At 45.0% G+C, this 26,499-nt stretch overlaps 1 protein-coding gene across 2 annotated transcripts in view; it reads left to right on the top strand.

Moving 5' to 3' along the window:
* CTNNBL1 (catenin beta like 1) overlaps nt 1-26,499 on the top strand; it is a 163,392-nt gene that overhangs the window by 96,139 nt on the left and 40,754 nt on the right. For both annotated transcript variants that reach the window (XM_047067834.1, XM_047067835.1), the window contains exon 11: nt 4,512-4,693. In XM_047067834.1, coding sequence (XP_046923790.1) covers nt 4,512-4,693 — 182 coding nt within the window. The remainder of the gene's footprint in view (nt 1-4,511; nt 4,694-26,499) is intronic.

Below are 26,499 nucleotides of genomic sequence, written 5' to 3'. Positions count from 1 at the left end.
GCGATGTCTTAATAGTGTTTCCTCTGCAAAAGACTATCAACGAGAAGTTATTTCCGATTCCTTTAAGGGAGGTTATTTCCAATTCCTTTTCTTTGACTTTCAGGTGAGAAACTGGGTGAAGGGCTTTGGGCCCTTTTTGGTCAGGCCTTGCCTCCTCTTGCCTGGCAGTCACCTTGCTCCATCTGTCCATTCTCCCCTTTTATATCTTTAGTATCCTCATCACCATTGGCTTCTTGACACCCTAAAAATATGACTGAATTGTCCATATTCTTCAAAATATAATTTTGAAAAATGTTTACCCTTGTTTTCCCCTCAAGCTGATGGACTTTCTTCTCCAGGCTTTACTAGGAGTAACCCACAGTCACCCGTCTTACTTTTTCACCTGCTTTCAATTATTTACATATATATCTGTTTTTTCCTATACTCCCCCAAACGTACCTAATCTCTCTTTCCCTCTAAAGTAACCAACACATAAGAGTCTCAGAACAAACATGATTGAATTTGATCTGCTTCACTCCTAGAACCAGTTCTTTACTTGGAGGCCTTATTGTGCCATACAAGACAAGGTGGCATGGCCTTTGATATGGCCCATGTTTTCCCCTCAGATCTAAGCTAGGAATACTGTTCCTTTATGCTTCAAAAATGCCAGTCTTCTGTCTGTTCTCTGACCATGCCGGCCCATTTCCACCTTAGGGATTTTGCACCTGTTGTTCCTTCTGCCTTTAATGTTTTGCCCCTAAAATGTTCCAGACCAATTCATGTCAACACTCAGATCTCAATATAAATGTTACCCCTAAAGAGGCTTTCTGCAGTAACCTAACTCAAAATATCCTCTCCATTCATTCATTCTTTTACATTGCATTATTTCCGCCACACCTAACACTATCAAGTGCCTCGATTTTCCGTATGTCTCCTGCAGTAAGAGTGTAAGCTCCATGAGGACTGAGACTTGGTCTATTGTAGTCACATGAGAGGTATCCAATAAATGTTTGTAGATCGAATGGGGAAAAAGTTATTTGCCAACTTATACTTTTGCCTGATTATTTCATATTAATTTAGTCTCCCTAAAGAGATTTACATGTTCTTGAAAGCAGAAGCCATGTCTTAATTTTTGTTTTTCTCTTGTGTCTTCCACAGTACTAAGTGCTCAGTAAATATTGAATATTGGATTGGTTGGTTGATTTACTTGGTTGATTACCAAGCTATGAAATGACTGACTTGTTCCTCTCTATCTCATAGAGTGTTAAAGAAAACACTGAAAGGTTATAGAAAATTATACTCCTTAGAGAACTATTTGCAAGAGCAGTAGACAGTGGCATAATTATTTTATGACCTTTGGACTTGAGGGGGAAAATCACTTGTATTTTTTTCTTGAAAATAATTTAACTTTTGTAATTCTCAAAGTAATGCATGTTAATTAAGAAACACGAAAAACATGGGGCGCCTGGGTGGCTCAGTTGGTTGAGCGTCCGACTTTGGCTCAGGTCGTGATCTCGTGGTCCGTGAGTTCTAGCCCCGCATCAGGCTCTGTTCTGACAGCTCAGAGCCTGGAGCCTGCTTTGGATTCTGTGTTTCCATCTCTCTCTGCCCCTTCCCTGCTCATGCTCTGTCTCTCTCTGTCTCTCAAAAATGAATAAACATTAAAAATATATATATATATATATTTTTTTTTAATTAAAGAAACACGAAAAACAGGAAAGGGAATAATAAGATGCAAAGAGCATTTGACAAAACCCAACATCTTTCATGATAAAAATACCTAAACTAGGAATAGAAGGGAATTTCTCCAACCTTTGATATAGAGCAGCTACAAAAAATCCACAGCTAACATCACAGTGAATGCTAAAAGACTGGCTGCTTTCCCCCTAAGATCAGCAACAAGACACCACTTCACCATTTACATTCAGCATTGTACTGGAGGTTCTAGCCAGGGCAATTAGGCAAGGAAGTGAAATAAAAGGCATCCAGATTGGAAAGGAGGAAGTAAAACTCTCTCTGTTTACAAAGGATGTTCTCTTGTCTGTAGACAATCCTAAAGAATCCACCAAAAAATTATCAGGACTAATAAGTGAGTTCAGCAAGGTTGCAGGATAATATAAAGATTAATTTACAAAAATCAGTTGTACACTCGCAATGAGCAATCCGAAAGTGAAACTGTGAAGATACTTCCATTTACAATAGCATCAAGAGTATGATACCTAGGAATAAATTTAACAAGAGAAGTGCGTGCAAAATTTATACCCTGAAAACTACAAAACATTGTTGAAAGGAATTAAGGAAGAGCTAAGAAATGAAAGATTGCAGTACTCCCCCAAAAGTTATATGGATTCAGCACAATCCCTATCAAAATGCCAGCTGACGTCATTGTAGAAATTGATAAGCTGATCCTTAAATTCATATGGAGTTGATTGCAAGGGACTGAGAATAGCCAAACAGTCTTGAGACAAGAACAATGTAGGATTCCCAATTTTAAAACTTACTACAAAGCAGTGGTAATCAAGACAGTGTGTTACTGACGTAAATTAACAGAGTATAATTCGGAATCCAAAAATAAAACTGTGTCTGGGGTCAGCTGATTTGCAATAAGAATGCCAGAAACCTGGAACGGGGAAAGAATAGTCTTCAACAAATGGTGTTGGCACCATTGGATGTCCACATGCAGATGAAGTTGTATCATTGCTTCACACTACATACAAAAATTAACAGAAAACGAGTCAAAGAACTAAATATCAGAACTTAAACTATTAAACCCTTAAAAGCAAACATAGGTATAAATCCTCATGCTATCGAATCAGCTCTGACACCAATAGTGCAGGCAACAACAACAAAACAGGTAAGTTGGACATCCTCAAAATTGAAAACCTGTGTCCTTCAGAGGATACCATCAAGAAAGTTGAAAAGGCAGCCCCTAGAATAGAAGAAAATATTTACAAATCATATATCTGTTAAGGGACTTGTATCTCCAGAACAAAGAGCTCTTGCAACTAAATAATAAAGATAATTAAGCTAATTTTAAAATGGCCAAAGGATCTGAATAGACATTTCTCTGAAGAAGGTACACAAATTCCGAGTAAGCACATGAAAAGATGCTGACAGCATTAGTTATCAGGGAAACGCAAATTAAAACCACAATGAAGGGCGCCTGGGTGGCGCAGTTGGTTAAGCGTCTGACTTCAGCCAGGTCACGATCTCGCGGTCCGTGAGTTCGAGCCCGCGTCAGGCTCTGGGCTGATGGCTCAGAGCCTGGAGCCTGTTTCCGATTCTGTGTCTCCCTCTCTCTCTGCCCCTCCCCCGTTCATGCTCTGTCTCTCTCTGTCCCAAAAATAAATAAACGTTGAAAAAAAAAATTAAAAAAAAAAAAAAAAACCACAATGAGGTACCATCTCTCACCCAATGAGGATGGCTGGCACCAACAAGTCAGCTGACGAGTGTTGGTGAGGATGTGGAGAAGTCAGAACATTTACACACTGCTGGTGGGAATGTCAAATGGTGTAGCCAGTGTGGAAATAAGTCTGATGGTTCCTCAGAAGGTTAAACGTAGAGTTAACCATATGCCCCAGCAACTCTGCTGCTTGGTTTACATGCACTCAAGTGTAATGAAACATATGTCCACTCAAAAACTTGTACATGACTATTTTAGCAGCGCTATTCATAATAGCCAAAAGGTATAAACACATCAAATGTTCATCAGTGGATGAACAGATAGACAAATTGTGGCATATCCATGCAATGGACTCTTCAGCTACAGAAAAGAATGAAATACTGACACACGCTAGAGCACGGATGAATCTTGAAAACGTTGTGCTGAGGGAAAGAAGCCAGTTACAAAAGGCCACCTATTGTACGATACCATTTACTTGAAATGTCCAGAATAGGCAAAACCATAGAGACAGAATGTAGGTCAGTGGTTGCTAGGGTGGGATGGGGAGAGTAGGGGGGTGACAGCTAAAGAGTAGGGGATTTCTTGTCGGGATAATAAAAATGTTCTTTAATTGACTGTAGTGATAGTTGCACGTATCTGTGAATATACTAAAATTCAATGAATTGTGCATTTTAAATAGGTGAATTGTATGGTAGGTGAAGTACATTTTGATAAAGCTGTTAAAAAGAAAGAAAAAGGAATAATGTGATTCATAATCCCACCACCCTGAAATAACCTCTGTTAGCATTTTGATCTATGTCTCTCTAGTCTTTTTTAATGCATATTTCTCACATAATTGAGGTAATGCCTCATATAGAATTTTGAATATTACCTTTTGTGCTTATCATTCTTACCATAAGAACCCGTTCATTCTATTATAGACTTTCCTCATTATTAACAAGTGTGTAATATTCTGTGTAGATCTACCATTATGCAATAATTTTCTCATTGGTGGACATTCAAGTTGTTTTTTTCTTTCTTTCTTTTTTCCCCCTTTATAATGGGTACTGCAGTATATCCGCCCCCCACCCCCTTTTTTTCTGAGACTAGAACATCCCCATGCCTTATGTGAAACCTCTTTTGTTCCCAGAGAAAAGAAGATCTCCCGGAGCAGTGCCCTGAAAGTGCTGGACCATGCCATGATCGGACCCGAGGGCACAGACAATTGTCATAAGTTTGTTGATATTCTTGGCTTACGGACCATCTTTCCCCTCTTTATGAAATCTCCCAGGAAGATCAAGAAAGTGGGAACCACCGAGAAGGAGCACGAAGGTAGGGTGCCCTGGAGAAGTCAGCCTACTTCAGGTGCGTTAGGATGCACCTAAGGAATGGGGGAAATGAGAGCTACTGTGAAACACTGAGACGTGCAGTTGAGGAGCGGACTCTTAGGCAGAAGAGCGCTAGCTTTTTCTTTTCGTCCTATTTTCTCTGCATGGAAACACAACCCAGAGACCCCAGATCACCCATGGCCTCTGTTGCATGGGTTCTCTGCTTCCTTAAATCCTAGTGGTTCCATTTCCTTCTGGCCTATTAATAAGTCTGGGCGTGAGGGTTTTGTTTTCTTCACTATAATTTGTAGCGAGGTGTCTCTCTGATGGAAGACCCTTTTGAAAAGAGTAATGAGGTGGCAACACATGTCACCGCCAGAGTGGTGCTTTCATGTATTTCTGTATTAAAGTATGATTCAGCCAACATCAGGAATTGCCGAAATAAACTATTTACAGCCCAGGTTCCCCTTTTTATGTTTCTCCTCCCTGATGATGCACACTCCCAGCAAAATGCTGCCATGAATTGCGATGCTGTAACCAGAGTAGTTACTGCTCGGCCAATCTCTTCCTGCTATTGTCTAGTGGCTGCTGCATCCCTCCCCCCAGTAAATAGCCGCAGTGCAATCTGGAAGGCCAGGAATTTATGAGCATTGACAGTTCTGCTGGAGACTAACAGACACTTACACTGGGGAATTTACATGGTTGGATGGTTGTTTTAAAGTGTGGGGAGGGGGCTGGGAGGGGGCAGAGGAGCTGGTGTGGGTGAGAGAGGAGCAAAACCGGAGCTGATTGGCCAATTTAGTTGTCTTGTCGGAAGTTAACACTTGTCCTGTGGTCTGGGGGATTTTTTTGTCAGCGATTGGTAGATTTGTGGTGACTGTCTACGGGATCTTTTGTACTCCTCACCCTCCCGGCTAGAAAGCTTGCGAGTCCCCGTCTGTCCCTTCTCAAGTGGACTTTGCGTAGTCCCTTCCAACTCGGAGTGGCTAAAGGGAAGGTGACATGAGTCCCTTCAGTGGTCACTTCCAGCCGCAGCGGTGTCTTCTCTGATCACATCAGCTCTCCAGAGACAACAGAAAGTCTGGCGGGAGTGGATCTGGCAGGGCAGGGAACGGGACTAGAGATCTGAGAACCAGGAGGGAGTTTGGCTCACCTCCTGTCAGTTGTTGGCCAAACACCAGCTGTGAACACGTTAACCCCGCTGCCAGTCTGTTTTCTTTCCTCCATGGGAAGTCAGCAGAATGAGGCCCCGGGAGAGGGGGAGTGGGTTGTTCCGGAGATCTAAGAGACAAAGTTTTGCAGTCAGTCACCATTCGTCGAACACCTCCCACGTTTCTGGCACTGCTGTGTGAGGGCTGTCTTGTTTAGGCCTCACAACCCACGTAGTAGATCTGGATTTTTAGACAGGAACCGGCCCGTGCTTCTACAGCTCACTGGCTGTGTGACTTCAGACCTTTTACTTAACTTCTCTGGACTGCATTTTCCCTTCTGGTCTATAAAATGAGGAAAGCAGACTAGTGAGCCGGAAGCTCCTCTGTCTGTGGCGTAAGATTCTGAGGCACAGGCTCTAGTTGTCAGGGCTTTGTCCTGTGATCCAGGAAGCTCCTCAGGAACTGTGCTGTGGCTGACCTGCTGGCTTCTGTGGAGACACCTGATGCTGCATCTTGAGCATGCTTGAAGAAGGGGTGGGAGAAGAGCCCTTAGCAGGCTCTTGCTCTGTGTGCATGGTACTGAGGAGAGGAAAAGCGACAGATTCAGTGAGCAGCTGTTTTCCTTCAGAAAAATGTGCCCAGTGGCGTGCCGGTGACAGTACATTTGCTTTAGAGTACCCGCATTAGAAATTTGATAACATTATATTAGCGAGGGCAATGGCTTGGTAAGACAGCTCCTGGAAGGCATGTTTGGACTGTAATGGCTGGTGAGGATGAACTCTGCTTTCTGAATACACCAGCACCCAGAGGGAAGAAGTGAGTCCCGGGGAGAAAATGCAGGCCTGGGCCCCCTCCCGCCCCCTCCCGCCCCTGCCAGCTGCCGCTGCGCTTGACACACTGGCCCTCGAGCCTTGATGCGAGTGTGAGAACGGAGGCGGAGCAGGACAGGGGCACATCGTGCAAGGTTTCTTTGTCCTGTCCTGTCCTGTCCTCCGGGCTCTTGTCCCTGTGCCAGCCCTCCCGATGCAAGTGGACCGGGTCTGTGTGGTCAGCTAGAGCACAGCAGCCTCAGACCGCCAGGAGTATTTGCGACAGGCCCAGCTCATTCTTGCCCCCAGGCTTCTACTGTCCTCTTCCCTCCCCAACTGTTTTCTCTGGCCTGCCTGCCTGGATACCTTTTAGTCACCCTTCAGGTCCTTAGTTTTGATGTCAACTTTTCTCGGGGAAGCATTTGATGAGCCCCGAGACTGGAACCGAGCCTCCTACTGCATGGAGTCTTGGTCCTAGGACTTTGCCTTCATAGCCCTAAGATTATGGAACCATTGGCCTTGTCAGCTCTGGGTGCCAGGGCTCAGCCCGGTGCTCAGCGTGTGGTGGATGCACAGTAGATGTTTACTGCCCGCATGAATGAACAACCACTTCTCTAAAGGATTGATCCCTAACAACAAACATGGAGTTTGGGGCTCTGCTTAGAACCCGGCAAGGTGGAAGTCAGCACAGTTAACTTCAGCAGGTTGATGGTCAGCCATACACCTGGTGAGTGGTCTTTCACCCACCTTGTTTGGAAGTAAAAACAAACGGGTTGCTAGCCACGGTTTTGCTTTGTTTCATTGGTTTTGAAATTATGGCAGAAGCCCCCCTTTAGTGCCATGCATGCCCTTAAGAGCCACGTCTGAAATCAAATAAAGGAAACCTCCTTTAAAATGGAGTGAGGAGGCCAGAAGGGGGAGCTCTCACACCCCCATCAGTCCTCCTCAGCTGAGACCCCAACAGGAAGAGACCTATCTTGCACTCCCCACAGGAAGAAGCCTGGACGTTGTGACTACCCCAGCGGGAGGAAGAAAGATTTTCTCCTTGCCCAGCAACAGCCCAGTCAGTGAAAAGCCACTACACTTCAAAGTCCCATTTTATTCTGGTGGACTTTTGGTTTATAACAGCCCCTCAGAACCCCCTCTACCCCCATAAAAGAGCGTTCCTCTCCTTTGTTCTCTGGACTCGCCTATAGTTTTGCCGTAGCTTGAATGACTTGAATTGCAATTCTCTATTCCCGGGTAAACCCATTTTTTCTGGTAAAAAACTGACAGTTTTATTTTTAACATTAACACGTGTTATGGATAGAACGTCCTTATATAAGTGAGGCCACCCTATGACAAGCTTCTTTTGGTAATCCGGCAACTCCTCTAATTAAGCACTACAGGCTGGGAATCCGCTGGAGGGCTGCCCTGCACTCTTCCCTTTATGGTCAAACCCCAGGGACTTGTCACATACGAGCGTTAACTGCTGTAACTCATCCTGGTCCAGTCTCCTCACTTGGCACCTCTCAGCACCTCCCCAGACTCTTAGGGCAGCAGCAGAGCTTGGCGTGGTACAGATGGAGCCACTGCCTATCACCCACGTGACCTTTCTAAACTCTCTGAGCCTTCGTTGCCCTGTCTGTGAAATACTAGACCTACCACATGGGGTGGTTGTGAGGGTCAGGTGAGGTGACACACATAGACTTAGCGTAGACCCCAGGATAGCGTAGGCTTGTTATTAAGGAGTTTAAGTTCTCACCGCTACCAAACCTGTCTCCGGTTCTGCCTTGGTCCACACACCCATCCTCCTAAGAGGTCAGTGGGAAGCCAGGCTGCTGACACCTGGCTGGGGCAGGTACGGAGAGTGAGGAGGAGTGGATTTTACTGGGCAAGGGGACTCGTGATGAGCCTGTCCGGCATCAGGATGTGCTCCTTAGTGGGTGGCATAAAACCAGCTGTGTTCCCCAAGCCGACGGAAGGGGCTGAGAGAGGAGAATCTCTAGATTAAGGTGACTCTAGAGAGGAGGGAAGAAGCAAAACCACCCTTAAGCCCTAGAATTGCTGGTAATTTAGTTCCGCTTCTGTGAGTTGGGCTGGAGAAGGACAAGAATTATTGTAATTGAAATCCTTTCAGGTTTGCATAATAAAACCTTCAGAAATAGATCAGGGGAGGCACTTAGCTTGGGGGGTTGGGTTGGAAAGAAAAAATTTGCCCTTGGGTATAATAGCATGATTGGCTGCCCCCTTGGTTTTATAAGGATTAGTACGGCATGCGTAGTCTCCTTGATATTAACTGCTTCGGAGTGGGAGGGAAGAAGAAAAGAGCTGGGATCCAGAAATGGCATTTGACCTTTACTTCTTGTCTCTTTTAAAATTCTTATTAAAATAGGTCCAATTTCCCTTGTATTGCTTCATTAGGTAGGTGAGCTATTGAGTTTGTAGCAGTTCTAGTTAATTGCGCTGTTTTAACATGCTTCCCCTGGAGGCTGTTAGGAGCTCTAAGGGGGTGAGCTGCGAAGCAGTGTGTAGGTGTGTGGTGTGCGTGCTGGGCAGAGGCACACGTTCTACCTCGTCAAAAGTGACAGCGCTTGCTAACAGGTCAGTGCTTTAAAGAATACTTTTCTGTCATCTGCAAAGAATTGTAAGTGACGCTGGTGGACCCCACACATCAGGAAGTGTGTGGTGGCCTGGTGCTTCTCTGACTCCCAACTAGCGAGGAAAAGCGGACCAGGGCTCCTGCCACCTGCTGGCGCTGGAAGAGGGGAATGGCGAAACTTTTCCTCTGGTCAGAGGACCATGGAGTTTGGCCAGCGTCAGTGAAAAAGACACATTTTTTTTGTTTTTTTTTTAAATTTTTTTAATGTTTTTATTTTTGAGACAGGGAGAGACAGAGCATGAATGGGGGAGGGTCAGAGAGAGAGGGAGACACAGAATCTGAAACAGTCTCCAGGCTCTAAGCTGTTAGCCCAGAGCCCGACGCAGGGCTCGAACTCACAGACCTCGAGATCATGACCTGAGCCGAAAAAGACACATTTTTAATGCCTCCATGGTAGGCCACGGCAATGACATGGCATCGTTCGAGGCCGCTTTGTATCGGGGCTCCTGCTATGTTCAAAATTTAACAAAGACAGGAGCAAAATCCTGAGGGAGGCTGCTCTTCCCTGGTGTTCATCTCATCCTTTTCCGTGGCTTGTCCCTGTCCCTCAGGTGTTCATTTTTGCGTGGATCGGTGGTGTCTTCCCCCAGTGTGTGTGTGTGTGTGTGTGTCTGTGTGTGTGTGTGTCTGTGTTTTGCTGTACATACTCTCCTTGATTTCAACTACTTTCTACGGCTTTAACCTACATCTTTTTGCCGTTGATCCCCAAATCTTCAAAGTCTCTCCCAAGCTCTAGTCAGCCCAGCTAATTAACCAGCAGACAACTCCATCAGACAGGCCATCTCAGCTCATTCAAACCCATACTCAGTCCTTCCATTGCCCAAGGCTCTTCTCCTTTTCTTGTCCCAGTAATGGTCACGGCACCACCTTCCACCCTGCCACCCAAGGCAGAGATCCATGCGCCATACTTAACTCTCATAGTCCCCACATGTAATTGATCATAAGTCCTATAAACTCTGCCTTATTCAGTTCTGGTTCCGCTGATTCTGCCCTCATCACCTCTGCTAGCTATCACTGCAGCCTCAATAAGTCTCTCTGCCTTAGACTTTCAGCCCTCCTGTCCTCTCAGAGTCTATCTTGCGTGCCACCACCCAAGTGAGAAAGACACCCTCAGTCCTCAACTGTAAATTTACAGTTTACAGAAGGGGGAAATAATCCTGGGGAGCAAAGCAATTGCACATGTATTTACCAAAAAATCATCTCAGCAAGTACAAAAACATACCAAACAAGAATTACTTCATTATTAAAGGGAACAGGAGAACAGGAATGCTTAGCGAGGAAGGCACTTCTGGTGGAAGGGAGATGAGGGCATAGTCTAAAACAGAGGCACTGGGATTTCAGCCTTCCAGTTTATTATTACCTATATCCAGCATCTGTAGGAGTGTCTACACATCTGAACACGTTTGAGTCTTAACAGCTGCCCCACGAAGGTTGGTGTTATTTCTCATTCTGAAAATGAGGAAGCTATAAGACTCAAGGAAATCATGACTTCAAGTCTTATAATGGGTAAGTGTCTAAACTAAGACAGACCTCAGCTTCTGATCACAAATCTCACACTCATTTCACGAAGTCATGCCATCGGTATTTGCTCTTCTGGATCTAGGCTAGCTTGCTCTTCTCTGGGTTGCTTTGCTGGTGAAATGAGAAACTAGATCAGAAGCCCTTGGTTCCAATCTTGGTGCTTTGCCCCAGGACAGGTCATTGTGATGGTGGGGACTCTTACTTATCCTTTCGAATGGTACAAGCAGTTAGGAGCAAATGGCAAAATGACGCCATGAGATCATGTCTAGTCACTTTTAGTGCCTGTCACGGGGCTTGCTCATGGGAGGTGCTTAGTATATATTGGTTGAATGAATAAATGAATTTATTTAACACCAGTGTAGCATTAGCCATCAACAGGATTGAGGCATATACCAATAGTTCAGAGCATTGCAGAACTCAAAGGATTCTTCCCATGTTAACCAATTTATGGTTCTCCCCCAAGGCCACTCAGTCTCTGTCCCATAGTAGTGTTTAAAACATATTTTCAGGGCACCTTGGTGTCTCAGTAGGTTAAGCATACGACTCTTGATTTCGACTCAGGTCATGATCTCATGGTTCATGAGTTCGAGCCTCGTGTTGGACTCTGTGTTGACAGCATGGAGCCTGCTTGGGATCCTCTCTTCCCCTCTCTCTCTGCCCCCTCCCCCCATTCTCATTCTCTCTCTCTCTCTCTCTCTCAAAATAAATAAATCAACTTAAAAAAATAAAAACATATTTGCTAATTCATCTGTGAGAATAGGGTTAATGCCAACCTCCTTGGGTTAGTGTGAGAACTACTACTGTGAGATGGGCTGGCTTATGCAGGTCTGCCATAGTGCGGGTGCTTGAGAAATGTTAGCTTATTCTAGATTATTATTTTAATAAGGGCCCCGGACATCATACTGTACTAATACTTGTTACACTCGAGGTTGTAGAAACCTAGAGGAAGACGCATTCTAGGGATTCTGGGAATGCTTAAGAGAAGAGATGGTAATCACTGAATTCTACTCCCAAAACCAATATTGCACTGTATGTTAGCTAAAATTTAAATTTTAAAAAAAGAGAGAGAAGCGATGGCATTTGACTGTTCCTTGAAAGATACATAGTATTTCTTTCTTACACCAGTAAGGGGAGTGGCGGAGGGGACAGTGGGCACTGAGGCATATATAGCTTGTTATTGTGATGTGAGTGATTAAGAATATGGGCTTTGGATTAAGACCGGACTTATGTTGGTATCTCAGTCTTGTCATTTACTAGCTGTGTGACTTCAGGAAAGCTGCTTAACCTCTCTGAGCCTGTATTTCCTCAATTGTGAAATTGGGATGATACTGGAATCTATCTCATAAGGGTGCTGTGAGAGGATTAAATGAAATAATACAGACCAAGTGCTCAGCAGTGTCTGCTTCCTTAATATTAGTGGCTGGGGTGAAGATGGGTTTCCTGCTTGTGTCCCTTTTCTTAAAGTATCTTCCTAAAGAAATGTTGTCCCTCCCCGAATCTGCCATTCGTAGAGGTAGACTGTAAGCAGGTCAATCCTATGTGGAATGTAAGACAAAAACCTGCCCCAGAGAGGACATACCAGGAGCCCCATGTCCCCACGTCTCCATATCATCTGTAAACAGAGAAGTCAAAGATCCCCCCCGCCTTTTCGTGTTCCCCAAGCTTGAAAATTACAAAGGGTTGCTTATAGTGGTCAGAACAATGAGCAAGTGAAGAGCAAACGGTATTTAATTTTAAGAATAGCATTAAGTCATGTACTAACAGGCACTTTATGTTAAACAAGGATGGAAATGTCTTGCTGTTGTTTTTGTTGCTATTTGAAAACCTCATAATTGAACAGTTTCTGGATCAATTCCTTTTCTCTCCCTCCAGCTGCTTGTCTCATTCCTGACCTCAGATGACAAAATGTGGGGATGCTGAAATAAGCAATGTGTTTGGGTTCTTCTCATCAGGCTCGAGGGGATGATTTTGTGTGTTGCACATCTGGTTTGCTAACTGGTTCCAGTCATATTAAGGATTTACCCACAGGCCTTTCCCAACTAGAGCACAACATACTTGTTTGCCGGCGAGGAAGACCGTGAAACAAGATTTATTTGCCATCCAGAAACTGCTCTTTTGTGGGGAGGAAGAGGGAATATAGGCTCATGGCCAGCTCACATTTATTGGGCATCTACTGATAGACTCAGGGCTTTACACAGGTACATACTTTATGAATTAGGCATTTTAATCTTCTTTTTAGAGATGAGTCTTAGAGTTTAATTACCAAATGCCTTTAGTAAGTAAATGACAAAAGCAGAATTTGAGCCCAAGTCTTCTTCCAAAGCTCCTTCCCAGCCCACACCAAGGTGGCTCCAGTGGTCTTCTGGTTGACATCCAGAGGCAGCACAGAGCAGGGGAGGGAGGATTGTCTTTGGAGGCAAAAAGACCTGGCTTCAAATCCCAGCTCCACCCCCAAACTAGCAGGTAGCCCTGAGCAAGTTATCGTCTTTGGATTTTGAGTTCCTCTTCAATCAACAAGCCTGATAAAACCTTTCTCAGAGAATGGTGTGAAGAATGATGACCATGAGCATCCTACCTAGCCTGGCATGTGACAGTTTCATAAATGATAATATAGCTACTGCATAGTCTCCTTTCAAAAACAGTCATCTCTGCCTCTTGCAGTTTTCATGTTTACATGTAGGATGCCAGTTAGTTAGCTTTTGTGGGTGAAGCCCAGTTGTGGATAGGGACTACATGTGTGGACAGGCTGGGTCATAAAAAGAGCTACCAAAGAGGTAGGACAGCCACTGTTTATCACAATGGCCTATTAACCTGGACCCTCAGTTAGAATCCTGATTATGCTAGCCCTGGTAAAATACACCACCTCTCGAATGAGGTACCGGACCCTTCTATTTCAGTTTGGCTCACATGTAGAGGGTCTGTTTCTATGGATAAGAGCCCTAAAGGTAGGTCAGTGAGGCTTCGGTCATTCTTTTGTTAACAAACCACTAGCCCTTGCTTTGTGCCAGACTTGGTGCTGTGGAGGGAAAGTGAACAAGCTCCCAGCTCAGCCAGGGGGGAGACCTAGAAACCTGTATTTATATGACAGGGTAAAAGGTGAGGCAAGCGTGAGGCACCGTGGGAGCAGGGAGCAGGGGCTTCCCATCTGTCCTGGGTGGTGAGGGAGCGAGTGGAGATTAGAAACCGCTCCGCCTCAGATACGTGGCTCTTGAGCCAAACTTGGGTAGGAGCTAGCCAGGTGAAGGAATGTCAAGTGAGAAAAGTAGCGTGTATAAAATAAAAGTTGGAAGGGACAGATTGCAGAGAGCCTTAAACCTAGCTGCCGAGAAGAATCATCTGGAAACTTGTTTAAGATGTAATCTCCTGGGGGCACCTTCTCAGACTTTCGGGTTCCACCGGTCTGCATAATGTCGGCAGAGCTGTATTTTTATCAGCCTTCCCAGGAGTACCCCCCAAGAGCAGTCTGGCACCAGCCCTCGGTGAGAAGCACCTAGAACCGGAGATTAGGTGGTTAAGCAGAAGCCAGACCGTGAAGCATCCTTCAGAGCTGTTGTGAGTCCTGACTTAGCTAATCTCTGTACAAGGCTCAGGACAGTAGCTGGCACACGGTAATGAGCATTCATTGATGTTGGTAGGTATTGTTGTTCTCATTTTAGTCTGTTATACTAAGAAACAGACTCTCCCAAAGTTTTACAGCTCATAGATACGGTAGTAATTTGAGTTATTTTGACTATCTCAGCTAATTTGGCACAAATTCAGTTTTGCTATTGAGGGCCTGAGTGGAGAGGATGAAGGAGAAGCATTTAATCACTCCTGGTTTTCTTTTGTGGTTTGCATTTTGCCAGGTAGAAACTTGGTTTTTTAGTTGGCAGTATTAGCTGAATTCTTACTTTGGATATAGAATTTTCCACCAGTACATTTATTATTTTGTCAATATAACTGTTAGTTTTCATTTATAATCTTGATTAAATTTTATAGAAATAGTTGAGTATGCAATGCATCTCCTTTATAGAAGTAAGACGAATACCAGGAATGTAGAAGCAACAGTGGGGACAGAGCCAAACCTTTTTAGGCTATTTCTCCGGCATTTTTAGGTGGTCCCAAAATGAGGAAGTAACTTAGGGTCCAGGCAGCAACTGTGGGCCCTGGTTTATTAAAATTTCAACATATCATCTTTATTGGATGTGCTTCTTAATGTTATCGTTTGGGGGCAAGTCTTGTTTTGAGTACTCTGGAAGGTTTTTACATTCATTATCTCATTTTACCTTGTGCCCACAATAACCCTATGAAACGTGTGTTATTAGCCACATTTTACAGGTGGGAACACTGAGGCTTACAGAAGTTGTCTTGAAGAATCTCAAAGCTAGCACATGGCCTTTACTAGGATTTTTCTGTGGCTTCTGAAAATTGAATCATGAGTAAGCAGTGCTCTGCTCCTTCTTTCAAACATGAATCAGGGCTGCTCACCTGTAGTAGCAGGCCTCACTTAAACTGCTTGCTGTCTTTTCCTGTTCCGCTTCTATAAGTCCTCAGTAGTCCTGCCCCCAGTACTGCATAAATAACCTCCGTCTCTTGGTCCCCAACGTTTTGCCCTGCCACACTTTACTCCCCTCTTCCTGGCTTCTAACTTTGAGTGTTATCTCCATAACGATAGCCTCCTCTCTCCTCATGGCCTCTCAGACCTGAAGCTCAGCACAGCTTAAGCCTTCAGTTTCTGTTCCTCAACATTCCCGACTGCTTACCTTGAAGTTGCCTGCCTTTAGACACTTGACTCAGCTCCAGTCTATTTGCTCCTCCTGTTGGGCCCCTTTTGAGAATGAGACATAAATCTGTAGTTTTTGACCCCCTCTGATCAGTATCACTCAAAGAGCTTTAACAAAATACGCATGCCTGGGCCCCACTTGCAAAATTTTTGAGGACTGGGACTTGGAGCATCTGTATTTTTTAAAAAGCCCCAGAGCCTGTTGCTCAGCTAGTGCTGAGAACCCCTGGCCGGGATGTTCGGAGTACAAGCGTAGAGAAGCATCCTCTTCGCTTCTCTCTGTGCCAAGAGAAGATTCTTGACATGGTAGGTCTCAGGGGGAGGCTTGTTAAAAATGGCTTTGTTGTTGTTTTGGAGTATGAGTAAAATAACCTGACGTAGAAAATTCATGCATTGTGGAAAGGGTGGAGGGAAAGTAAAAATCACCCCAAGTCTCACCACCCAGAGTTAATTACTGGAAACATCGTGGACACCATCCATTCAAACATCCGTGTTAGGGGAAGGGCGGTGTGTATGTGTATATAAGTTTGCATAAATGGAATCATGGTGTATATGCTATTTTGTAACCTGTTTTTACTCGGTCTTGGCATATTTGGGCATATTTGTCAGGGTGAGTCTTTTAATATAGTTAGGAAGCTAGACTGTATTTGTAGAAGGCAGGCTAGATTTCAGGTTACGTGATCAGGTTGTAGAGGTGATCGTTTGGAAAGGTAAGCTGTGCTTTGTGGTGAGTGTGGCTCTTCCAAGGATCGTGAACTGCTGGGACTTCGGGTTGGTGAGGAAATGAGGTGCAGACTGATGGCTAACGGCATCTGAGTTCACTTGGCTACAGTGTAAGGGGCGGTCAAGAGGCCTTTCAAATGGTATTTTGTTTTTAATGTGTGACTATTTGAATGTGTTAGACATGTTGGCACCCAGCAGTAGGTATAATGTGGAAGGGGATAAACTGAAAATAAACTTGTATACATTTCACTGCTCCTGAAGAATACAATTACATGTGTGAGATGTTTGTTAGTGTCCACCTTCCGGACTCCTGTGTTATTGGTTGTGATTTTGATATGCAGCAGCTTGCAGGTTGCTGGGGAAATGCTCTGTGTATTTAATCATGTTGCATTCTTACTTGGCTTTTGTTGTTGTTGTTGTTTGTTTTGTTTTGTTTTTTTATGGTAAGAAAATGGCTTTGGCTTTTATAGTCAGATTAATTTTGCTTGTGGGTGTCCAGATGCTGATGAGCTGTAATTAGCATAAGAAGGAGGTTGGAAAGATGTCGAACATTCTTTTCTGGTAGCCAAACAAAGGATCCCCAAACAGAAATTATTCTCAGGTATGAAGTCCTGGAGTAGCAGCTCTTTTCTCTTTTAGGTGTGGGTCTATTAAAAGATAGGAGTGTTGGCGGGGAAGATCACTGCTGGGGATGGGGCTGGTGAGTCTTGCCGTGAAGCATCATGGGGGCGATTTTCTACAGCCGAGTGCCTCTGTGAGCATAGTAACTTTAAATCCCTTAAGTAGCCTATTAGAAAGGGGCCCTGGGCTGGGTTCGGGAGATTTGGATTTGTGTTTCTTCTGTAACGCAGGCTCAGGCCCTGTGACTTGGGTTAAGTCATTTGCCCCCCTCTGCACCTCAGTTTCCCCAGCTTTAAGAAGGAAGCAATAACATTTCAGTGTGTGAGAACTGGATAAGATAACGTATGGGGGAAGTGCTTTGTATACCATAAAATTAAGCTGTGAATAGTGTGTGATGGTGGGTATTACATGGTCTTTCCCTGGTCTCCTACATGCCTTACATTTTTTCCTTTTAACACTTTTCTCCCTTGTCCCTGGTTCCAAAATAGAAGAAAAGGATTGTTAATTTGTTCCCTATTTGCTGCAGGGTTACCATAAAATAAATTAAGCGTATCGTTTTGATAATCGCTAAAAAATATGCCTACAACTTTCTTAAATGTATTGATTACTAATAAATCATGTCTCTGTTAAGTACGCCTTCTGGCTGGCAAACTTGTGGAATAACAATGTCTGCTAGCCTTTGTAACAGGCTGATTCTCCTGAGACGTGTCAGCTAGTGTGAGGTTACCGCTGCCGAAGATGGCCGCAGCAGGGTCATACTTAACGGAGTATCTGCTGTGTTCCCGTGTATGTGTGATGTCAGTACTCCTCCCATCAGCCCCGTGTTGGGTACCATTAGCCTGTTCTATTACTGAGGAAACGGCCCCAAAGAAGTTAAGTACTTTTTCAAATCAGGCCCATGGTTTAAAATCAGAGTCTGCTGGAACCCAGAGCCCACATTCTTGATTCTGCACCTTAGCTGCCCAAAGAGACATCTGAAAACCAGAAAGCTAAATGACTTCTAATCACCAAAGCAACAATCCAGTAACTTTAGTTATTTCTAAAAATAAAATAGGAAAAGTTGTAATACGGGCAGGGCAGGGCAGAAAGGTCTGTTACCAAGTTTTTTTGTATTTGGTACATGGGATGTGAATTTCTTCTCTTTTTTTTTTTTTTTTTTGTTTTATTTTGTTTTGTTTTAGGGGCAGGTGTATTTGGTAATGTGGGATGTGAGGTTTTTTATATGACTTTAACCTAAATTTTTGAAATAATGAACCTCGTTATAATACAGTTTTTTCTCTATATTAAGTTACATATTTTAAGTTCATTTATTTTAAGAGAGTGCATACTGAGTGCAAGTGGGGGAGGGGCAGAGGGAGAGAATCCGAAGCAGGCTCAGTGCTGTCAGCACAGAGCCCAATACAGGGCTGTAGCTCATGACTGTGAAATCATGACCTGAAGCTGAAATCAGGAGTCCGAGGCTTAACTGACTGAGCCCCCCCAAGGCGCCCCTCGATGTGTTTTTTTAAACTGTAAACTTGGCATGGTTCTTAATAGAATAGTAGGAAAAGCACAGCCTTATAGAAAGAACATGCAGACTTGAGTTCAAGTCCCAGCTTACACTTGTTGTGTAACTAAATTTGGTGTTTGAGATGCAGTTTCCAGTGTGGTGGAGGGGGGGTTCCCCAGGGCGACAAGCAATTCTTGGAGACCCCCAAGAATTCAGCTCAATTTCAACACTCTCTGCCCACAGATAGCTTCAGATTCCACAGGTTGGGGGCTCAGTCCTACAAGACTACCCCCCTCTTCAGATGCCAATTGCAAGCCTACGTTATTACCTGTACTTGTGACCGAGTGGCTATAAAATCACAGGTTCCCAAGACCCCCTCATGAGGTTCGGTGAATTTGTTAAAACAGTTCACAAAACTCAGAGGAACATTGTACTTACTAGGTTACCAGTTAATTATCAAAGGATGAGTCAGGAACTGCCAGATGGAAAATCTTCAGGAGGCAGGGAAGGGGTAGGGGAAGGGTCGCGGTGCCCTCTCCAGCCGCCACTCTCCCAGCGCCTCCGTGAGTTCACCAGCCCAGAAGTTCTCCAAACCCTGTCCTTTCGGGCGTTTAGGGAGGCTTCATGGTACAGGCGTGCTGGATTCAGTCATTGGCCCTTAGAGACTGATTCAACCAGTGGCCCCTCTTCCCTCCCAGGAGATCTGGGGGTGGGACTGAAAATTACAACCGGCTAATCACGTGTTGGTTTTCCTGGCAACCAGCCTTCATCCTTTGGCACACTGGAAGTTACCTAATTAACAAAAGATACCTTTATGGCTGTCGCTTCACTTGGAAAATTCCAAGAGTTTAGGAGTTCTGTGACAGAAAGGGGGGCAAAGACCAAATATATGTATCTTATTATAAATCACAATATCACACATTACCTTAGCATATTAATTACCTTCATTGATACCACATTCCTCATCTTTAACAGTGCTCCTCAGGATTTATACTGGGGATCTTTTAAAATGCGGATTCTGCTTTCAGTTGGTCTGGGGTGAGGGCTGAAATTGCGTATTTCTTACCAGCTCCCAGGGGATGCTGCTACTGGTGGTCCTCTGACTACACTTTTGAGTAGCAGGGATCCATAAAATGGGGTATTATCTGCCTCTCTGATTGTGGCATGTAGTAAGTAGGTGCTTAACAAATGTTAGCCATCTTTGTGGGGCTTAATTGGGTGGGGGCCGGCGGGACAGGCTGTAAAAGAGAAAGTTTACTGAATATACTGCGAGGGAACAGTGGGCAGGACAGTAAAGGAGAGACTGTCTGCCAGGAGGCAGCAGTGAGGGGCTATAGTTATAGGACAGGGTAAGTGAGGATGGGGATGTGCGGAATTTCCCCTTTTTTGGTGTTTGTGCCCAGTTGTAAGTAGCCCATTCATTGGTTGGGGCCTGTGGTTCAGTGAGCCTGCGTCAGCTCAGGGCTCGCTGTGGGCCCTTTTTGCCTTGCTCGGGTTTCCATTGCTCAAGCCTGTTGCCTGAAAGCACCCTCTACACTCTTCCCTTCTCCTTCTGACTTACCTGGGGTGGGGGCTGCTTTATTTAAGAAGTGCATCTGGAAATATGTATTCCCAGCATGTCTTATCTCTGTCTAAAGTCCCAGGCTGCAGAAAGCATTTCACAAGTAATAAGTTCAGGATTAAGCTTTAAGATGAGAGATGTCCACATCCGAGCATAGCCTGATGGCTTTGGAGGCTCACCCAAAGGTGTTCACCTGGAACTAGTTGTCCTTTAGGAACTCTGAAAACCTTTGCCTGGAAGGTGGCCCAAAGGGAACCTCAGCTGCCATCTCCTGGGAGTTCATTCACTCTTCAGTTCTTCAGCAATGTTGGTGAATACCTAATGGTGCCAGACATGCTTAGACACACATGAACCACTGCAGGCTCCCTGCCCTGGAGGTACTCATCTGTGGTGGGGAGAACACATGCACGTAATGATTGTGATACACTAGAGGTTATAAAGGCGGGGGCGGGGGGGTGGGTAGGTATAAGTTGCAAGTTGGAAGCAATGAAGGAAGGACTAGGCTTCCAGTCTACTTGGAAATCTTCCTTGAAGAGGTTAGGAAGATTGAAAGTGAGTAGGAATGTCCCAAGTGGACAAGAAAGGGAAGAGCTTTTAGGCGGGGGGAACAGCACATACAGAGGCACCAGAGAATGCGGTGTGGGGCTCTGGAAAAAGCAGGCATTCAGTGTTGTGGTCTTAGGGTTAGAGTCTAAGCACAATGAGCCGGACTGCTGGCTGTATTTGTCAAGACTAGTTGGGGTGACAAGAGGGCAGAGGACCTGCACCAGGACAGCCTCTAAAGCGGCTCAAGCAGACACTCCTAGTCACAGTATCATAGCTCTTATTTATATGTGCCTAAAACCTTCAAAAACTGAGAAAGAAAGGAGCCATAGTCCACGTACCGCTATCTTCTTTGGCTGTCATCTGTAAATGTACTAAATTTATTTCACTTTTCTAGACCTTTTGTAGATTCTTCTCTCTTAATCCCACTTTTGGTATCCTCAAGGCAGACCTCCCTGTGTCTTTGGAGTTTATTTGATGACGACTTATCTCCAGCCTGAACTGTGGTAGCTGCTCCATGTCTTGTCCTCCATGTGTTGATACTTGATGCTTTTTCTTTGACTGAGCTACTCCTGTACTCCCTTCTCTGTGAGACAGGTAGCTTATTCTTTGGAATTTCTCCCAATCCTGCTTCTTCTTTGAAGCTTGCCCCGATTTTCCACATTTGTGTTTAGACTGATCCCTTTCTTATGCTCCCAGTATCATTCCTTGTGTGTGACGGTCGTTGGCTGACTTGCTTCCACTCATTTGTGAGCTCTGCCAGGGCACGGACTGTGTCTTATGCTGAGGGGCTGAGGGGGCAGGGAGGAATCCCTTTTATCTTTTATATCCCTTTGAATAAAAACTCATTCGGAAGAACAAAATATTTTTTATTATAAAAGATTTCAGGGATGCCTGGCTGGCTCAGTCAGTAGACTCAGTCTACTGAGCAGTCAGCATGGGACTCTTGATCTCAGAGTCATGAGTTCAAGCCCCATGTTGACTGTGGAGCTTACTTTGTGGAGCTTACTTGGAAGGAAGGAAGGAAGGAAGGAAGGAAGGAAGGAAGGAAGGAAGGAAAAAGAAAAAGAAAGAAAGGGGGGAAGGGAAAGGAAGGAAGAAAGAAAGGGAAAGGAAGGAAGAAAGAGAGAAAGAAAGAAAGAGAAAGAAAGATTATATTATGAAAGATTTCTTTTTTTTTTTTATTTTATTTTTTTTTTTTTTTCAACATTTATTTATTTTTGGGACAGAGAGAGACAGAGCATGAACGGGGGAGGGGCAGAGAGAGAGGGAGACACAGAATCGGAAACAGGCTCCAGGCTCTGAGCCATCAGCCCAGAGCCTGACGCGGGGCTCGAACTCACAGACCGCGAGATCGTGACCTGGCTGAAGTCGGACGCTTAACCGACTGCGCCACCCAGGCGCCCCGAAAGATTTCTAAAATACAAGGTAGAGAAAATTATACATTGAACTTTATATACCTATCACCCAACTTCTGCAATTAACATTTGCCAACTTTGTTTCATGCCCCTCTTTTTTCCCCTGGAATTTTTTTTTTTTCCCCTGAGAGAGCAAGCATGTATGTACATGTGAGGGGAAGGGCAGAGGGAGGGAGGGAGAGAATCCTAAGCAGGCTCCATGCTGCTCAGTGCAAAGCCCAATGCAAGGCTCCCTCTCACGACTGTGAGATCATGATCTGGGTCAAAATCAAGAGTCGTACACTTAACCGACTGAGCCCCCAGGCACCCCTTTCCAGGAATGTTTGAAGGTAACACTAGGTATTATATAATTTCACCTTATATGGGAATTTGTAATTTACAAAATTAGTAACTCATATGAATGAGAGCCTTGGATTTAGGCATTTTTCTCGCTAGAATATATATGATAGCATTGGGATCTGTTGATAGGTTAACCTCATCCTAATAGATGTCAGAAGTAGCTTAGATTGAGGGGATTCTCAGCCTTGGCACTATTGACACTCTGGACTATATAACTCTTTGTGGTGGGAGGCTGTCCTGTGCATCGTAGGATGTTCGGCACCATTCTTGGCCTCTACCCAGTAGGTGCCAGTAGGACCCTTCAGTTGTCACAAGCACACGCACATAAAATTTGCAAAATGCCTCAGACAGTGCAATCTTTCTCTCACCCCACCCCTCCACGGAGAACCTTTGGCCTAGAGAAAGAGAAGAATTTTGTAGATGTGAGCGTTGAAGGGACTATTCAAAAGACAGTTGGGGAAGCTGAGTCCCAGACAGGAAGTTTGCCACTCTGATTATTACTGTGCTTATGAGTATCGCGCTGGAGAATAAAATATTTTCCTGTCTCTGTGCCAGTGGGTGTCCCACTCTACCACACGTAGTTACTCAGGGCTACCAGGGTGATGCCAGAGGCTCCCCAGGAGCAGGGAGAACTCCTGTGGTCCTGCGGGGGGTGTCTCACTGAGTAGGGAAGATCACGTGGTAAGGCCGGGGGAGTTCTGGAATACCACGACCAGCGGGGACACACTGCTGCTGATTTGTGGCCATGACCAGTGTCCACCGAGGCTGCTCATCATTTGCCTTCACCACGCATGCATGATGAAGCAGGCTAGGGAATTCTTTCCTTGGGAATGTGTCTTGGGATCCACAGTGGTAAACAAGTAGGATTTGTTTCACAGAAATCACTTCGAAGTCAGTTTTTGCCAGGAGCCATCTGTCTTATGTAAAGCAAAGGGACATTGGTGTTTCCGTTTGTAGCTTTGTTCAAAATGGGCTCTCTGCTTATTTCTCACAACTGCGTTTGCTAAGAAGTACTCTGGAAATTTGGGTGCTGGTAAATTTAGTTCACCAGTACAAAGGCAGATTTGGGGCAGTGGAAAGAAAGCTGGCCTTGGGGGTCAGATCGGTCTCTGGCTCTCGCTAGCTCTGAGAACTTGGGTAAGGCACATAACCCCTCCGGGCCTAATTTTTTTCTCATCTGTAAAATGGGGAGAATAATTCACTCTAAGGGTGGTCATGAGTGTTAAGTGAGAAAGAGTATGTAAAGCAGCGAGCACAGTAACCGGGTACATAACACTAATAAGTACTTCTTTCCTCTTGAGAAAGGCCCACTGGGAAAGGCACATAGATCTCAGGCCCCTCATTCTTTATTTGTACAACTATGAAATGGCTGCACCGGGTGTACAGGAAGGTTAGCATGTGAGAAAGTGATGATGGCAGAGTACTTCATATATTTGCCAGTTGTTGATTATTTCCTGTTAGTAAAACAGAGCATGGAGTCGTTGTTCACAAATGCAGTGTGTTTTAGGACTAACCAGCTTCCTTTATCTCCTCCCTATGATAAGTCTAATCCCTGTTAGAATATGATCGGCAAGCGTTTTCACAGAGGTCACTGCATGTTTTTGCAGTGGTTTTGTGTGTGCAAGATTGTAGAACAGTTAAGTTCCTTAGCCTCAAACTGGAAACGGGAGAACTGTGTTAAGCAGCACTGAGTTCTGTCCTTTCGCTGTGCTGTGTTCTTGGCTGATGGGAGAGGGGTTAAGAAGTCAGACTTCAAGAAGATGAACATAAGGCCGTCTTGGGTCTGCAAGCAGGGTTTCCTGGTTTCTGTGGAAATCAGCTGAAGCCCTGGAGTCGGGAGGAAGAGTGTGTGGAGCTCAGCGGTTGGCGGGGGCTGCAGGAGCGTGAAGGAGGACCCGGCTGCTAACGGTGGGCAGAATGGGAGGAGGAGCCCGGGGCTGCTGGAAGAGTGCAAAGGCAGGCCTGGTGAGCAACATGAAAGGAGTGAAGAGGTAGGTTTAGATCATTCCCCGAAGGTCCTGGAAACAGGCTCTTCTTTTTCTTTTCTTTTCTAAACTGAATTTCTAATCTAAAGCAGTCATCCAAGGATGGCATTCAGAGGAGTGTAAAAACACCGCCCTTGCTTTGGGGCCGTGATGATCAGCTCTGCTGCGTCTCGGCAGGTGGATTCTTGGAAAGTGGGAATTGGAATAGTGGAGAGGTCATGGAGAGGGGAGAATGTGGGGGGGATTCTGGCACCCATGCTCAGCCCCAGGTGTATCCGAGCCCGGGTGGTGGTGGGTCAGGCTGCGCCCCCCTAGATTTTCAGCACCATCTGAAAATATAGTGAGCTAACCATTGAGAAGGACTCTTTAAAAAAATTAAATCAGTACAGATATTCAGCGGGATTATCTTTATTTTAGGATCTAAAGATCTCAAGTTGGTTTTTTTTTTAATGTGTTTTGTTGGATGTGGGTAGGGAGACCATGGTAACTGTGTCATGTCCTTTTCAAACCCCAAGAGAGCTTGTAGGCCACAAAATCAGTTTAAATTAATTTAGATGCAATACCCCTAAAAGTGATACGCTGCAGAAAAGTAAGCCGTAACCAGCCACGCCTGACATTCAGCTGCCTTCATCACAGGGGGTCACTAGAGGTATCAGTCTGGTGAGTCAGAAACCCTGCATCTGGGCCATCTCATAGCAGTTCTTCAGAGTACTGCCACGAGTGGGTGTTACTAACCTAAGTATTGGTGGCAATACAGAGAGAAAACAGAGGTTCTGAAACACCAGGCATTTATTTCTTTTTTTTTTTTTTTTTCGACGTTTATTTATTTTTGGGACAGAGAGAGACAGAGCATGAACGGGGGAGGGGCAGAGAGAGAGGGAGACACAGAATCGGAAACAGGCTCCAGGCTCTGAGCCATCCGCCCAGAGCCTGACGCGGGGCTCGAACTCACAGACCGCGAGATCGTGACCTGGCTGAAGTCGGACGCTTAACCGACTGCGCCACCCAGGCGCCCCTTATTTCTGTCGTTACAAGGATGAGGGCTGATAATTAAGAAACAAAAAATAGAACAAAAAAACCCAGCTAAATTAATCCTTCCAGCCAGGTTCTGCAGAATATAACGGAAAAGCGTTTAGACCTTCGAGATAGTGAGGTGAAACGAAACGACTATACTTTTTACTAGCAGTTCCTCCTGGTTCTAGGACTTTCCCCACTGGGATGTGTGGCTGGTTCCAAAAGCAGGTGAGGCTGAACAGCCCATTTTCTTGGAGTGAATACCTGAACTCTGGGACACAATGTATCTTTGGACTTCCTAGAGAAGAACTTACTGGATTAGTGTTATCGGTTAGGAAATGCAGCTGATTGCTAGTAACAGAGACTGGAAATAATATGGTTTAAATAAAATAGAACGCACAGAACTCACATAAAACAAGACCAGAAGTCTGGATTGGCAGCTTCAAGATGTCATCAGAAACCCAGGTCCCTTCTGTCGTTCTGTTCTGCCATCGTCATCACAGAACCAGGGGTATTTGTTTGCTTGTGAATGTGCCCCCAAGCACATATCAGTGTGCCTGGCTTCTATTTTCAAGATTGCCTCATGGTCTCCGTGGTTACCGGAGTTCCAGTTACTATGGTCTGGATTCCAAACAGCAGGAAAGCAAAAACAGGAGGGGGGCAGGGCTGAAGAGGACATATCCCCTCCTGGAAGTTCCAGATAGCAGTTTATCTTAAGTCTTGACCCCAATGAGCCACGTGGTCATACCTAGCTATAAGGGAAGCTGTAGTTTGGGTGTTTTTGTTTTTGTTTTTTTAAGCCAGGTATATTTACCAAATATATAGGGGTCCAATCATTAGGAAGAAATAAGAGGAGGAAATGGGCAGGTAACTGGCAGTCTTAAGTAGTCAGGATGCTGCCACTTGGTGTAGAGAGAACATCTCTCTCGGGCAAAGTTTGTCTAGGCCTCCTCAGAGTTCCTGAAGTCAGTGGTGGCCGGCTCATTCTCCATGGTGGCCCCCCGCATCGTTGCCCAACCCACACTGCTGCCACCAGAGTGATGGGGTTGGTTTCACTGACCAAGCACATTGTGTAGGAACCATAGAAAACTAAGGATCGGAGTCATTTGCCGCTGGAGATGGTTGTGCGTGCACTCAGCGGACACTTAAAGCTTCGTGGACCTCTCCTTCAACCCATCTGAGGTATGGGCCTTCCCTGATACACGAACACTTGACCTCGGGAGCTTCATGCCT

The sequence above is a fragment of the Lynx rufus genome, unplaced genomic scaffold (assembly GCF_022079265.1).
Source record: "Lynx rufus isolate CCGP_SWC_20201006 ecotype Redwood Valley unplaced genomic scaffold, mLynRuf1.p SCAF_8, whole genome shotgun sequence".
NCBI lineage: Eukaryota > Metazoa > Chordata > Mammalia > Carnivora > Felidae > Lynx > Lynx rufus.
This window is presented reverse-complemented; position numbering and strand designations above follow the sequence as displayed.